We start from the raw sequence: 17,284 nt of genomic DNA on the forward strand, positions 1-17,284 counted from the left end.
TGAACACACCTCTGCATCAGTTACAAAGCGATAGTTATTCACCCTCAGCACAACAAAGCTTTGGGGAAAAATTGAACTTCAGAAGTTAGATATCTGTGTCCGGGAATCACTTCTGGAGTGGTATTGAGAGTTGCTCTTACAAAGTCATCCTCGCAGACTCGAGCCGTTGATGAGCGTTAGCCGAGGCAGTAATTGGTGCCAGAGGGTGTGCGGCGTTCCTACAATCGAACACTGCGAGGAAGTCCAATTTGTGTCCTGGCAGTCACACTTCCTTACCGTAGGGAAAAGGAAGTTCTCAACGTCTGCAAACACATCCACACAGGTCAGCAGCAGTTTAAGAGCTTTTCCCTCAGGTAACAGTGTGCTTTATTAGGGTTGCTCGTGATAAATTGATGCGGCAAGCCCAGCATTTGCCTTTTGCTTAAAGAAAAAGAAAAAAGTGTAGTTTTATTCTCTCTCTTCTAGTGCTGATGTCTGTCATACTATGGTGTTTTCCACAACTTTCTCGATTTTAAGCCTGCAGTCTTAGCCTCACATGTCATGCCCACAGTTCTTTAACTGACTTTCTCATGCATATTGCACACAAAACTGGCAGCTACGATCCAAAAATCGAAGGTTCCAATCTGCCGTGTGGTACTAGTTTGACATGAGTTTCTAAAGAACTAACAAAGTTTTAAAGGTTAGTGGCATCAAATCTTGTAAAGATATTCAGAGTTTTTTTTTTTTTATTTTTTTATTTAAGGCATTTAGTTGCAAGTCAAAATAGATATCCCCAAGCAGAACTATATTGGGCTATATTGGGCTTTCCTGTAGCTCAAACAGTAGAGCGTGGCGCTAGCAACGCCAAGGTCATGGGTTCGATTCCCAGGGAAAGCAAGAATTGACAAATGTAAAATGTGTACCCCTTGAATGCAATGTAAGTCGCTTTGGATAAAAGCGTCTGCCAAATGCATAAATGTAAATGTAAATGTATATATTCTGGTATTATTAATCAGATATAAACAAGATGGAAGGTTTATTTTTATTTTTTTCCTGAAAGTTGTCTAATTGGCAGATTTTCTTTTTTTAACCCGAAATTCACCTGAAAGAGACAATTAGCTGTTTTTTCTCCTGAAAATTCACCTGAATAGTATGGAGCTAGAACTATGACAAAATTATCTGCATTTGAGTTAAATAAATCTGAATTATTGACAAGTGTAATCTAACAAAATTTAATATTATGTTTAATATAATTTGAATTTTTAAATGTTGAATATTTGAAATTGAACATGTCTGAAATGTTTTTATGTCGAAATTGTATAGACATGTATTTTCAAACAGCAGATATTTTGTTCTGAATTAATAGACTGGAAATATTCCGTTTTTGAAAATATAGATTCAAGATTTCAGATGATGAAAAAATTCAGAACAACAAATTCAAACCGCAGAAATTCAGATCTTACAGAAAGAAGGCCAGAGGTCATCATCGGGGAAGAGTAAAGGATGTCAGATTTGATCGTAGCATCATTTGATCATTTCATTTCCTATTTGTAATGGAATAAGAGAAAATATCGGCCTGTTTATACTTTTTTGTTTAGTTTAGAATAATTCATGGAAAATTGAATTTTGGTTGTTGTTTACACATTGACAATTAGCGAAGAGAATCTCAGCATTTGACGTCCTCTGTCGTTCTCCAGGGCTGAATCCAAAATTGCCCCCTAAACCCTCATTCACTATTCCCTACTTTAGTCCACTAATAGGCTACAGTTGAATGAAAACGAGTGCGTGAAGTCAGACAGCCATTTAGTGTACATCGGCTGTAGCTACACTCATTGCGGTGTGGGATTGAATGAGTGCACTCGAACATGTCCACTATGGTATCGGACACCACTATAAATGGCTGTCTCCTGAAATAATGCGCTATTTGAGGTTACAGGGGTTGATTTCGGATTCAGCCCAGGTCTGTTCAACAAAATAATGGTCATATAGCAGTAGTAGGCTACTGTTTCTTAAACTGTGCAGGGCAGGTCCTAGATTGGGCTTTATTCTGTGGAATTTAACGCGTTTCACAGAAAAAAAAAAAAAAACGAATAGAAATATGAAATATTAATAAGCACCCGACCTGTTTTGTTTAACTGTGCGGATTAAAATCTGTGTGAGGCTGCGATAGACAGCGAAGAGGGGGAACGACAGATGACTTCATATGCTGAGATTATCTTCACTAATCTGCGATGTGTAAACGCATGAAAAATTTAAAATCTAGCCAAAATCGAATTTTCCGTGCATTAATCTGAACAAAACAAAAAAGTATAATCAGGCCGATATTTTCTCTTATTCCATTACAAATAGGAAATGGAATGATAAAATGGTGCTACGATCAAATTTTCTGACATCCTTTACTCTTCCCCGATGATGACCTCTGGCCTACTTTCTGTAAGATCTGAATTTCTGCGGTTTGAATTTTAGAATTAGAATTTCAGAACAAAATATCTGCTGTTTGAAAATACAAGTTTATACAATTTCAAATGCTCTATATTTAACGTTTAAAAAAACTTCATATTCAGAACTATGTAAAATTCAACATTATATTAATTTTGTTAGATTACACTTGTCAATAATTCAGATTTATACAATTGAAAATCAGATAATTTGTCATATTTATAGCTCCATAATATGAGACAATTATCAAAGTGTTCCCCTGAAAGAGACAAATGGCACAATTATTATAATATTTTTTTTTTAACTGAAAATTTACCTCAGAGGCAGATTTTTCATCTGAAAGTTTAGAGTATTTGAAAGAGTCTGTAGTATATTGTTCATTTCAGCAGCTCAAATGGTATAACATGGTGCCAGCAATGTCAAGGCCATGGGTTAAATTCCCAATTCAATGCCGCTTAAAATAAAAGCATCTTCCAAACGCATGGATGTAAATGAAATACAAACTGTAGAAGAAAACAACATACTCTTGTGGCAACAGTTAGACCAATTCATTCACATGTTTTGTTATGAACTTCTGACATTTTGAAATGATGCACAAAAGCGATCTTGGCTGGCTCGAAACATCTGCGTACTGCACTTTACAGGCTTAAGAGATTAAAGTAAATATAAATACAATTTGCATGCACCCACGTCACTGGTGGGAAACAGAAATTAGTCAAATTAAGTTCTACAGGTGTAGCTTTTGATTTGCACATCATTTAAAATTATTTAAAAAAAATGAATTATTTACTGCAAGACCAAAAAAAAAAAATGCACTGAGAAGAAGGTATGTTCAGATAATGATTGGTGGAGGTGCAAGCCTGGAATTGTGAACATAAAATCATGGCATAATGAAAACAGAGCAAATCAATATGTGAAGCAAATCATTTCCTGGTATTCAGGCATTCCTCATCTACCCTGCACAGAATCTGCCGCTAGCCATGCGGTCCAGGTCCATTGTTAATAATCTGTGCTCTACAATGTTTACATCCAACCAAAGGAAATAAGAAATATGTTCAGTACAAAATAGAAGGTGTAATAGCTCAGATGTATGTTTCCATCTTCAGTGCGGTTTCATCACTCAGGGCCATTAAACTCCACCGTATAAAGTTTCCCTTGTCTGCGCATCGATCCATAACACAACTCCTGCTGGATGTACCGATAAATCAATATTTTATGCTGATTTATTTGTCATGTGCTCGTCCTTTTTGATTTGCGTCAGTGTGAAAACCAATGAGTACAGTTATATGGTTTTATGGAGTATAACATTGTGCTGTCTCTGATCTATCTATCTATCTATCTATCTATCTATCTATCTATCTATCTATCTATCTATCTATCTATCTATCTATCTATCTATCTATCTATCTATCTATCTATCTATCTATCTATCTATCTATCTATCTAATCCATCTATCCATCCATCCATCCATCCATCCATCCATCCATCCATCCATCCATCCATCCATCCATCCATCCATCCATCCATCCATCCATCCATCCATCCATTTGGGGTCTGTCCATTTGTCTGTCTAATCACTGCTGAATAACAGTGCAGGAAACATTGAAATACTTGAAAATTAACTGGTTACAATGTTTTTTTAATTTATATTATATACAAATCAAAACTAAGCAATCAATTGCTTTAAAAAAAAAAAATGTTTGTAGCAACTTATGAATATGAAGTTGGAGACAGAAAAATTCCTCAGTGTTTTAGGCAGCCAAACTAGTTCAGGCTTTATTTTAGCTTGCCCAGGGTCGTTCATTTATCATCTAATAGGTGGAAGCATCGAAATATTTCCTGAGGGTTTTCCTGAGAAAGGCTCATTCTGTTGTGTGCATTTTCAGGTTCTACAGTGTGGTTTCTAGGCCAAAAAGTCATTTTTACTTTAACCCACCATTCCTCTGCTTCACAGACCCGCTCCGAAATCTCATTTTTCATCTTCATGAATTTTAGCCCGGTCTTATTGACAGGACCTAATGGAACGTGAAAAGTCACTCTGGTTGCCTTGTCAAGAAATATGCAGCTTCTGGAAAATAGAGTTTAAAAGTTGAGCAGGCGATTTAGAGGTGGGCACTGAAGCGTCTTGGCCCACCTTGAATGGATCATGCCGAAGCTCTCACGGGAACTTTAATGAGGCTTTAAACACCTTCACACGGAACTTTTTATGCTTTTATTTTGTGCCACATGAGCGTCATAACCAAAACTGAACTTTTGAGAAATAGTTTGATCGCATCATTAGATAAAGGCTGATATCAATAACATGATGCTAGAACATCAAAATGTGTGAGAAACAGAAAAAAAAAACTCTGTTTACTTAATCCACTGCAGTGCAACAGTCACACGCTCCTTCACATATGACTCGAGCTAGTTCAAACAGAATCCTCGCCACATTTGAAATAAGAAACATTGATTTGTCTGACACACTTTCACTGCAGACTATGTGTGAATACTAATTATACACAGTGGAACTTGAAATTTGTATTTGTGCATTCCAGGGTGTGAATCCAACATTGACATTCAGGGTGGTGGTGGTGGGGGGGAGGTTAATGCTTACAAAAGAGTTTTTGGGTCATTTTTCAAGGGCACAATCTGTTGAGTGGTCTCTCAAGCAATCCATATTTGTGCAAATTATACTGCACATCAGCCAAACCCACAGGAACTGTATTGGTCATAGATTGCTTTTTTTAATAGCTCAAGAGAAATAATGGAGCTCTTAATGATGTTTACTTGAAGTACATCGGCAGATGTTTCTCTTAAAATGACTTGGAAGTAAAAACAGTCCCAGATGGGGCAACTGCTGATATATATTTGATGAGAGATGTTGAGTTTGACTTTTGATTGCACACTTGCTGCAGAACCTGATTTCACCAATTGCAACATGTTCCTGGTGTTTACAGTTTATGTCAAGTTTAGACTTACAGCCAGTAGTGAGACCAGCGATGTTGTATGGTGTGGAGACAGTTGCATTGAGGAAAAGACAGGAGGAAGAGCTAGAGGTAGCAGAGCTGAAGATGTTGAGGTTCTCTTTGGGAGTGACGAGGATGGATAGGATCAGGAATGAGTACATCAGAGGGACAGCACATGTGAGATGTTTTGGAGACAAAGTTAGAGAGGCCAGGTTGAGATGGTTTGGACATGTTCAGAGGAGGGAGAGTGAATACATCGGTAAAAGGATGCTGAGGTTAGAGCTGCCAGGCAGGAGGTCAAGATGAAGACCAAAGAGGAGGTTTATAGATGTAGTGAAGGAGGACATGGTGGTAGCCGGTCTGAGAGAAGAGGATACAGAGGATAGGAATAGATGGAGGCAGATGATTCGGTGTGACGACCCCTGGAGGAAACAGCCGAAAGAAAGTCTTACAGCCATGGTTAGGTGGTTCTACATCAGTGTTATTCACCGATCATCTCCCTCTGATCTTGCACTGTATTAAAAAAAAGGTAAATGACTGGCAGCTATGGCTGCCAAACAAAAACTGTAAAATTAAAGTAAAATATCTTAATTTAAAAAAGGAAAAAATCTGTAAAATAACTGTTTTTCACTAAAACTTTTAATGTAAATTTCTGTAAATTATTGTTTTTGCTCTTTATTTGAATTAAGATATTTGACTTAAATTGTATGTTTTTTCGTTTGGCAGCTATAGCTGCCAGTCATTTACCGCTTTTTTTTTTTTTTTTTTTTTTTTACAGTGTAGGGACAAGTTATGAGGTTTAGGGGTAGAGGTAGGGGTAGGTTTAGAGCTCAACCGTTGACTTGGTGTGTTAGAAATATCCATCCTGGTCTTATGCAAACATAGCCAGCTAACAAAAATATATCCTAATAACATTTTGCTATCATTCCCATTAGGTTATGGACACAATATTTATGAATGTTTTTCTTGGCTCCGTATACTAGAAGAAGGTTTGTTCATAACTGAGAGAACATTAGCCAAAGTTCCAATAATGAAACATTCTGAGTTCCCTGTTTGCTGGGTCCATATGTTTCCTAACACAGTGTCATTTGGTCTGATAATTACATTTAATCTTTCATGCATCTTATTCATAGAATCTATGCAATAACTTTCATTGATTGATTTCAAATGTGCACGCAAAGCATGCTGCAATACTGTTGCCCTCTATTAATGCAAATCAGCTAACTAACACAATTTCAAATCAATACATACTGGCACGTGTACATATCCCAGCGATGCATTTGACCTCAGCCAAGAACCCTAAAGCCACCTGGATTTTAATTTTAAAGGTCCAAAAAGCAACCTCAGTGCCAAAAAACAGTACATTTATGCTCTAGAGACAATATGCATAGAGACTGGGTTGAAAAAATCTGAAAGAGAATTCAAAACATTCTCCTGTCTTTTATTATTAATATGCTGATTTATTTGCTATGTCTTGCACCTGATGCACATTATTGTATGCAAGGTTTGTGCCATTTCGGAGGGATAGTTAAAACACACAGACAGATATGATAAATTTTCCAGTTGTCACCGGTGACTGTCGTTTGAACCTTTTTTGATCCGCCATCAAATTGATAAGTTTAATTATATCAAGTGGTGTGAGAAAAGGCTATGTCCACTTTCAACATCCTCACATGCGATAGCCTGCGAACCGGGAATCCTGCTTTATTTGTACAGATGTGACGTAATGACGCAAACATATGCTTGAATTTCCCGGGGAAACCCACCAGTACCACTGGAATTAAAAATATTACTACAAGCTTACTGCTGTAAATCGAGCTACGGTAAGCAGATAGTTTTGAACACTGGCTGGCTATGTACTTGCTCAAAAAATTATTTTGGATAATTTTTAACCCCAAAAAGTTACTTACTGCAGCTTTAAAGACTAGTTGGTCACTCAAACCCCTTTATATATAGGGGCGGCAGTGGTTCAGTGGTTCATGTAGGTTGTCTACAAACCGGAAGGTTGGTGGTTCGATCCCCGGTTCCACCTGACCAAGTGCCGAGGTGTCCATGAGCAAGAGACACCTAACCACAAACTGCTCCCGACGAGCTGGATGGCGCCTTGCATGGCAGACACCGCCGTCAGTGTATGAATGGGTGAATGTGAGGCAACATGTAAAGCGCTTTGGATGGCCATAGGGTCTGTTAAAAGCGCTATATAAATGCAGTCCATTTACCATTTATATAAACCTCTCTACTTAACCGTTGGACTCGCACATCCGTCATGTTTGTATTTTTTTTTTTTAACTTTTTGCCTGTGTTTGTATTTCTAATCGAAATCACGTCAAATTTGCAATGGATTGTGGGCAATATCCGCCGTTAGATTGTGTGTTGATCTGTACTTCATATTCTGACCGGAAATAGTAAACCATCCCGGTATTTTTGGCATACTCTTTTCAACATACTATGATTTGGGCCATACTAATTCTTATTTCGAATACTATTTAGTATGGATAGTATGCGACTTGGGACGCAGGGAGTGTTTTAGTAACTTATGAGCAGTTATATGATGGTTATTATAATTTATAGGATTACTGTTATTAAAACTGTAGTCAGTGGTACAGTAAATGGCACAGATTTTGCATTAAAGGGATAAGTTCACATATAAATTAACATGCAGTCATTATTTTCACACCCTTGTGTATTTTTTTTGTTTTATCTTGTTTTGTTTTTTCATGGAACACAAAAGCTGAAAATATTTTCTATGTAATAGCTATTTTTAAGGATGCCAAAGCAGAAGTAGGAGCCACTTTTATAGAGATGCAAATGTAAAGTGATTTTGATGTTTGGTTGAACTTTAAGAAAGCCATGTTGACTTCAAAACCATGTTTCCTAAAATTGTTATGCTTTCCACCAAACTTCTTACTCGACACAACTCTCTAACTTCATAAATTACTGTTGAAAGCCTCTTCTCCAGGCATTTACCTTCAAACCACTTTTACCCTGAAAAGAGGTGCTCAGCATTATTATCTGGCCTGTATGTTACAGAAGGAGTCTGGGGAGACTGTTGACATGATTCAACTAAATAAGATGTTTTCAGAGGGACGGTATGGAGTAGGTGGTTTGTTAACCAGGTAAATGAGGTAACAGTGGGAGGACAGCATAGTGGGGGAAACAGAGACTCTGACACAGAGCCTCTTTGTGGATCAAGATGATGGCAGTGTAGTCTGAAGCACACATAAGTGGCCGAAAGTTTCATGAGTGCAATCACTCGCCATTTCAGCTCCGCAGCAGGACGGACAGCTCCACAGCGCTGAAGGCTCCCGCTACATTTACTCTCGTCTTGGCCTGAATCTTTCTGCACAATTTCTCTGAAACAAGACCCCCTGAGAGAGATGGAGCGAAACATATCACACCCAGACATCAACACACACACACACACACACACGCACGCACACGTTTCTGCAACTATTGACACTTTTGGCCCTGTAATAAGCTCTCTTAAAAGTTTTTTTAAAACACTTTTTACTTTTGAAGTCCAACATAGTATATACATCAATCAATAGAGAATTCTGTCATTTTGTTTGCTACAGTGTCATTTCCACCCAGTGTTATTTTAGGATTACTTATATACTTAGTATTTATGCATATTTTGAATTAGCATTTATCTTTAATTTTAGTTTAAGTTTGAGTTATTTTATGTCATTCATTCATTCATTCATTCATTCATTCATTCATTCATTCATTCATTCATTCATTCATTCATTCATTAGTTCATTCATGTTTTAGAACATTTATCGTAAAAATGGTAATATATTGATACTTATAAATAATATATTTAGCAAAATATAAACTAGCAATTCTGCCTTTTTTCTGCCAGCAGCCATATCACCCTGTAGCGCAAGACTGGTTTCCCACTGAAGCTAAGCAGGGCTGAGCCTGGATCAGTACCTGGATGGGAGACCAACTGGGAAAACCAGGAGCTGCTGGAGGTGTTAGTGAGGCCAGCAGGGGGCGCTCTCCCTGTTGTCTGTGTGGGTCCTAACACCATAGTATAGTGATGGGGACACTATACTGGTGTGTGGTGAGCGTTCTGGTGCAATATGGCTGCCGTCGCATCATCCAGGTGGATGCTGCACATTGGTGGTGGTTGAGGAGATTCCCCCTTCTATGTAAAGCGATTTGAGTGCCTAGAAAAGTGCTATATAAATGTACTAATTATTTATTTATTTATTTTTTCCGCAATTGCAATTATATATCTCACAATTCCTATTTTTTTGTGAAAATATAAAAAATATTAATTGTGAGACTTTGTTTTCTCAAAACTGTATCCATATCTCACAATTCAGTTTTTCCCCATTGTTTTAAACAAATTGTTTTACAACAGTATTAAAATTGAGTTATTTTAAGTTGTAAATATTACAACTTATATCTCACAGTTATGAGGGAAAAAATGTGATACACTTTTTTTTTTTTTTTTTTTACTTGTTCTATATTTCTAGCTTTATAACTTTTGATACAATTTTATTAGCACCTTAATTGTTGGCTGGTGTGACTAAGGGAAAGTTGTAACTTTTCTAAAAAGGGCTATTATATTTATTCACAAAAAAAGAGAAAATAAATAAAACTATTAATATAGTTCATGTTTTTTTCTTCACTTTTTTGTTGTATTATCATATTTGATAAATATACTAATTCATATTTTTTATAAAAAAATATAAATATTGTTATTTGAGTTTGAAGTGGGACAAGGAAAACAATAAAATCAAAATATAAATGCTAATACTTGCTTTCGGATAAATCTGAAAAAAAAAAGATTTTATTTTATACTGTAAAAAAATATCTGGACCAGTTCAAACTGTATAGCTTGAAGAATCACTCAGATGTACTGTATACTATCATGGGGTAAATGGCTGAGATGTCAAAACAAATTGTTGTTCAAATGTAACTCATAAAAGCATAAGTCATAAGGAGTTGTCTTATGCAGGTTTTAGGGCACTTCTTTGGAGCACAGCAGTAATTGCTACCCTGGAGACTGGGGAAATGTCCTCATTCCTGCAGCCTTTGGCCACCACAGTATTTATAGTGCTTCTCTTTTTTGTTAAACCTGTCAAGAGTCAAGAGGCTGCACCCATGCAGCGACATAAAGGAAGATGTTTGTTTCTATATATATATATATATTCTATTCTATTCTATTCTATTCTATTCTATATATATATATATATATATATATATATATATATATATATATATATATATATATATATATATTCTATTATATATAGATATCATATCATATCTTGAGTACTTTGTTTTTGAGCAGTGTTGCCTTTGAGGATTTGCCTCTGTAAAAGTGGCTGGGCTGGCTCTCGTGAGAAGCCCTCAGTGGTTGTATAATTCAAGGTTTCTATTTCACGTCATGTCCGTGGAGAGCACTTCTTGATGAACGATGCATTGTTTATGTGATCTCTGCACCTGTCACTTCATCTCCTGTGGCTAGGTGTTTAAGTGAACCAGTTAGATCCACATTTATCATTACTATCACGCTAAAAGGTTAGTAGATTTTAATCCACATTCCCCATACCCTTAGCTTCAGCTGTCAGATGACAGAGTATTCCTTCCCCCCAACCCTCTGTTTTTCCGCCTTCTTAACGTTCTCGCAGTATGGGAGAGTGGATGTGCTGGAGTGGTTCCATATGATATATTCCCCGGTGGCCTGATTTCCAGTGCGGTACATGTGCATGCTAACTGCTCTGGTTGGCTCTGATCCGCCCACTCAGTACCATTAGATAAAGTGTTTCGGCTGCTCAGCGTGGAAGAAACAACCCGCCTGCTCACTCCAAAGATCTCTTCAAGGTTTCGTTAAATAGCATTTCCCTCGCTCAGGGGAGGCAGATGCTGAAAACGGTGGAGATCATGTGTGTGTGTTTGCTCACCCAGGTGACTAATAAAGGATCTTCATCTGGGTTTTGACAACAGTGAGGTTAGGTGCATTGGAGAACACAACAATGATCATCCACTTTGGCTAGGCATGTCAACAAGGTCTGCAATAAAGAATTTTTAACAATGAACCAAAGCAAATCATACTAAGGGCCAGATTTACTAACAGAGCAAACCCTCTATCGGTGTTAAAAAAGCTACTGTCAGGATTTACTAATGATTTGCAGTAAAATATTAGCGCTAAAAACCATGGACAGTTATTCTGACCTTACTGCATATGCATTTGTAGGAGTTTCAGATAAAATTTATAGGAGGAGACTATTAAAAGGAATCATGCAACTGCAGTAGTCAATTTATTGGTATTTGCGCCATTATTTGACGCCCAAAAATGCATGGCTGCGTCTGAAAATCACATATCACAATACAAAAGCTGTCACTTGGGTCTACCTTTTCAAAAGGTACACTTTTGTACTTAAAGGGTGCTATTGGTCATTTAAAGGTACATATTATAGTTAAAGTGTAAATATGAGTACCTAATAGGGTATTCGTGTAAAATGAACAAAAGATTACCTTTTGAAAAGGCACCGCCCCAGTGACAGCCTCTGTACCTTTTTTTCTGAGAATGTACTTATTTTGAATAAGTTTTTACATCACTACCACTAAAAAAGTCTTTCTACTTCAAAAAAATCATATTTGAATTAATTTTATTTATGTTTAATAATCATTTAATTATGTTGCTTGCTGTTTCTTTATTTATCATCATTTGTGAAATTTAATAGAAAATTGTGTATAATTGAAAATCCCAAATTATTGACTTTTTTTCTGATTATAATGTAAAATACTATATATTTGTTGTTTATGGCAAAATATTCAAACATACAAATATAAAAATACACAAGTCATTAGACTGTGAAAGGAGTCAATTATGCTATTTGCAATGCTTTATTGGAGTCACCTTCATGTTCCATACTATAGTGCTTCAAGATTAGATTATGCATATAATCAGTTTTAGATCTTTAAGAATTCATATACTAAAAATCAATAATGTAGAAACAGATTTCACTCAGAAATTAATTTCTCAAGTCATACAACGGCCCGTATCACATTGAATAAAAGGAACTGTATGTAAGAAATGTATTTCAATTAGTCATAAAATGGCCCGGAAATGTCGGTAAACATTAAGAAATCGTGTTAATTTCATATACTTATATCACTAACAACAGTAGTCCGGCCAGGATATTGAAATTTAAAAGTTGTTGTTGCAGCCCTCAGCTGAATTTGATGATGACATGTTGTGTTTTGGCCTTAAGCTCCGCCCTCCACCTAATCGACCAATCATGGGTCAGTAGTGTTTGGGCATCCGGGTTGCTCTAGTTACCACAGCTGCAGATCTACAAACGTTACGGGAGAGCGGATAGTGATTGCAGTACCGGTTTTGGCCACAATCTTACATACACTTCCTTTAAGTTTGAAATTTTGAAGTAAAAAGACTGAAATAGTATTTTCTTGTAACACACTTATTTCGAAAAATCTTTTTTTACAGTGTAGTTAAAAAAAACAAAAAAAAACAAAGCACACCGACTTGTGGCCTGTACAGTATGTACTAAGATAATAGGACAATTCACCATGACGTGAAAACAACAAATAAACGCTCTTCCGGTTGGCAAAAGCCGAAGCGTTCCTATGGCAACGCTAGTCAATTGCTCGGGATTCAGACATAGTTAACATGATTATTGAAGGACTGATTAATTAATTCAGGAGATAGCAATACATGAAATGCCTATCCTTGCTCAATGTGGTACACGCATCAATCATCCATCAGCCTACAACTATGTTTTGCTTTTCCTATTTCTTCCATTGACATTCGATCAGTAGCCTACATGACACTAGAAGTTCGGTCTCTTCCTACTTTTACTTCAGGCAGTGACTGGCAATGAGTTCGATCTTTAACATAGATCTAAAGTTTCTTAATATTAGCCTCGAATTTCCCCAGCTGAAGATAATTATGCTCTGCTATGATTTTGTAGATGGACCGTTTTGAGAATAATACTGTAGCGCCACTTTTGACGACGTCCACTGGCTTTAGCCTCCTCACCCACAGGTTTTGCTGGATATATTTACTTCTTTCTGAATGAAATTGATAAAATCCTACACCTTTTGCTGTATATCTGACGGCGTAACCCCAAACACAAAAAGTTTTCATCATAGTTTCAACTTTAATCAACAACAATGTTCTTAACTACTTAACCGTTTACAGTAGCCGGCTGATCTCTTCAGTTTGTCAATAGAAGCCGCTCGCATTCTGCCACCCGGAAGTATCCTGGTGCCCATTGTTTACAAACATTCTGAAATGGACTATAGAAGGTAAATCTTGAATGAAATGTTATGTAAATCAGGATATAAGGAGTTGGTAGAGCTCGCTGTAAGTACACTTATGGTCATGGATTTGATTCCCAGCGAGTGAGTGCACATATTGATATAACGGCTATGGGTTCTCTGTAACTTTATCCATATTACATTTGTTTCATTTGCTGCAATTTTTTTTCCTGTGGATGAAGTTGACTTTGCTTGCATGGTGGTCATGACTCCACATAATTCACTTACAAACCACATTTCTAATGTGTCTAATGCGCAGCTATAGAGTTTGCCTTGTTCACTCAATCGCATATAGTAGCTATTTGTGTGTGAGGGTCGGGATTTAGTTCAGATTTGATAAGGTTTTTAACTTTGATGAAACTCAAAGGGAAAAGCCTATGAAACATTTGGCAGCCAGTTAAACCCTTAAACAAAGACAGGCTTGCATACGGCATCTAGTGGAAAAGAAAACACACATTGTTCAAACCTCCACTGATTCACATGATGGAACATGAAGAATCTGTGTTTATAGGACTGTTTACTGACATTCTTGTTTTACATATGCAACACAGTAGATTCTGAAGTCAAAAAAAATACACTATTTAGCCTATTTATGGTAGCATCAATCCAAAGAAAAAAACAGAAAATGTATTGCAAATATGTTTTCAAGTTGACTGTTGATGGTATTGTTATGCAGGCAGATTACACATAGTAAAATGATTAAAGACACAAAATACATCTCTAAAACATCATGCATTTAAAGTCAGCATGAAATGTTGTAAGCCTCTTTTTGTGACTTATATCCAAGCGAAACTCAAACAAATGCTTTGAAATGCAAACATATTCCACAAAAAAGAAATACTAATTGTCATTTTGACTTCATGGTGACTTTAGCTGGCAGTTTGATGATGTGAATCCTATCCAGCCCCACATAAACATTACTGGGACCATTTTCCCATCCCAGTTCATGTCCAACTATTTAAATAAACATTTATAAACATGAGCACATTCTATTAGAATGGCCAGCAAAAAAAAAAAAAAAAAAAAAACAACTGTTGCAAATGCTGCAAACCACAGTTATGCACTTCTTTTAGCAGTCTTTATTTTTCTTTGCAGGTTGTCCCAGGGCCATTAAGCGAGCAGGAAGTTCTAAGCGGATCGCTCTGGCAGCAGCAGCCATGATGGCGATGGATTCTGACGTGACACAGGGACCATCTGTCTCTTCCGCTCACCCTCTCCACCTGCTCTCGTTCTCACCCATCAAGCTTCCGTTTCTGATGGCACCTCGTTCAGGTAGGAGTGCAACAGAAAATGCTTTTATTAGTGTCTTTGTGCCCATGAAATAAATCCTCAGCGGCCTCTATCAAACACTGCTGTCCCGAAGGATCCTATCCTAGCTGCAGTTTTGGGGAGTGACTGACTAAAAGTAGTGACCTTCTAACTTGATTACATTTTGCAGTGACAGCAGCTCAGCTGTTTCCAAAATAGTCAAGTTTGTTCAGTCAACATGGTGTGATATAACTGTCACAGTGGTTTGTGACTCATTTAAGAATGCATGATCGTGAATGAGTAACTTACATTTTAGACAAGATTTTGCCAATTACTTTGTGCATTCTCTACCAAGGAAAATGTTTTCAAACAAAGCCGCATGAACCATTGAGCTTCACCAAGCAACACACAGTAGAGGCATTACTGCATTTTTTATAGTGCTACGCAGTCAAAAGTACCTTTTCTTCACAAAAACAGGGTGTAGCAATAGTATGTGAATTGGGACACAGCAATAGTCAACCTGAATGAATCGGATGAGTGAATAATTTAATGACTCACTCGTAAGGACGGCTATTTTCGTGTTTCCTGATTTAATCTGTGTATTTAAATGGACTGGATGAGTGAATAATGACAAACTTATAGTAATTTGTTTCACCACTGAATGAGTCACTGTGTTTGGATGAATCAGTTGACTTGATTCAGTGATTCATGACACATTCATAATCAGAAATCAAAAATCAGTGTTGTTGACTGAATATGATGAGTGAGTGGTTTAAAGAATCACTGGTCTGCGGTCTGTTAAAGCATGTCCCCAAACTTGCCTATTCTTCTGCTACACAGTCAAAAGAATGCACTTTTTGATCACATAAACATTTGACTGAATGACACAATGATTCATTCATTAAAATAGTCAGTTGTTTACTTCCTAAAAGAATCAGTGTTGTTGATCGAATCGGATGAGTGGATGACTCAATAATGTGCTTTTAAGAGCAGTTGTTTCACTTACACATGATCAAATTATGAGCAACTTTTTAACTTTTTGTTAGTAGCTTGAATGTTGATTTATTTTTGTTGATTAATGTTACTAATTATTACAGTTGGATCCCGTTTGGTGTGCACTAAACTGTCTTTATCAAACTATACCAGAAACACTCTCTCATCATCAATGCTTCATCTTTTTTCTTCGGCCTCAGGTTTAAACCAACCTGCGTTGTGTTGTTTTCTCTAGATCTGACCCACTTGGTATGATTCTTGGGTTCATAATGAGGGCCTGCTTTCTCACAAAGCTTCTGATGCCCTAATTGGTGAATTGTAATTGCAAATGCCTTTGGTTATGCAAATGTTGCAGTTTTTTAGTCCTGGGTTGTCAGAAATAGTCTGCATGTTGTTTTATTCCTTCACTTTAAACTCAGCATGCATTAAAAGAAAGGTTTCACAGTGCATTCTGGTGCAGACTTATTAGATTTGAGAGGAAATTTGAGGGTGTTATGGTTGTTGGCTTGGACTTCCCCTAGCAATTACAAGAAATGTTGCTGCTTGAGCACCCATCGCGTTGCTGAGTTTGTTTAGGTGTTGTTCTTTCCGCGGCGTTCCCATTTCTCTTCAAAAAGTAAGAGTTTCACTTGGCTGAGGTTGACGGGTTTAAATCAAGGGTCAGCGCATAATGACTGAACTGAAAGGAGAAGTACAGCCGTTCGTTTGGGGAAACGGACAGAGCGTATCCTTTTTACTTCCAGTCTTTCTTTCTCTCTTTTTCTTTCTGTCCATTTCTCTGCCTTCATGCATATTGATTAACTGTTTTTTTTCATCTGTTGTTCAGTGAACTTGCTCAGTCCCTCTTGCTTGTGAATTGACTGAGGTGAAAAACCGTGCGCGAGTGTCAATACGAGTGTGAACAAGAGTCTGAGCGCAGATCTATATATTTTATCAAGCAAATGTATGTATTTTTCACCTCCAGTCTTGTATGTGGGTGTGAGGGATAGATTCTCTGCCTTGAATCAATAGGAAATGTGGCTGCGGTCATGTCAATATGCCCCCTATGGATGACAGGAATCCTCCCCTAGAATTACTTCCTCTCATCCAGGCCTCAAAAGCAACATTAAAGCAAACAGGCCAGCAAACCCCGAAGGGCTTTTAATTTAGCATTAACGATGTGCATGCATGTTTGTCTGATGCCGTGGTAACTGGATCACTCTGGTCCACAGAACATCAGCCCACTGCATTTGAATTATAACTGACTTTGTGATTTTTTTTTCTGATTGCAATCTAACTCTTAAGGCAGGAATTGTTGTCGTACAGTGTGAGTAAGGGAAGATAATGGAGGTGCATGGCCCTCTCTGGATGCTGAGTTTAAGGATTGTAACTTATATAA

At 37.2% G+C, this 17,284-nt stretch overlaps 1 protein-coding gene across 1 annotated transcript in view; it reads left to right on the forward strand.

Annotated features, from left to right (window-relative positions):
* The window catches only part of tcerg1l (transcription elongation regulator 1 like), a 112,754-nt gene that overhangs the window by 10,791 nt on the left and 84,679 nt on the right, over positions 1-17,284 (forward strand). The window contains exon 5 of the mRNA XM_067430216.1: positions 14,761-14,937. Coding sequence (XP_067286317.1) covers positions 14,761-14,937 — 177 coding nt within the window. The remainder of the gene's footprint in view (positions 1-14,760; positions 14,938-17,284) is intronic.

Source organism: Pseudorasbora parva, chromosome 21 (assembly GCF_024679245.1).
Source record: "Pseudorasbora parva isolate DD20220531a chromosome 21, ASM2467924v1, whole genome shotgun sequence".
In the NCBI taxonomy this organism is placed as follows: Eukaryota; Metazoa; Chordata; class Actinopteri; order Cypriniformes; family Gobionidae; genus Pseudorasbora; species Pseudorasbora parva.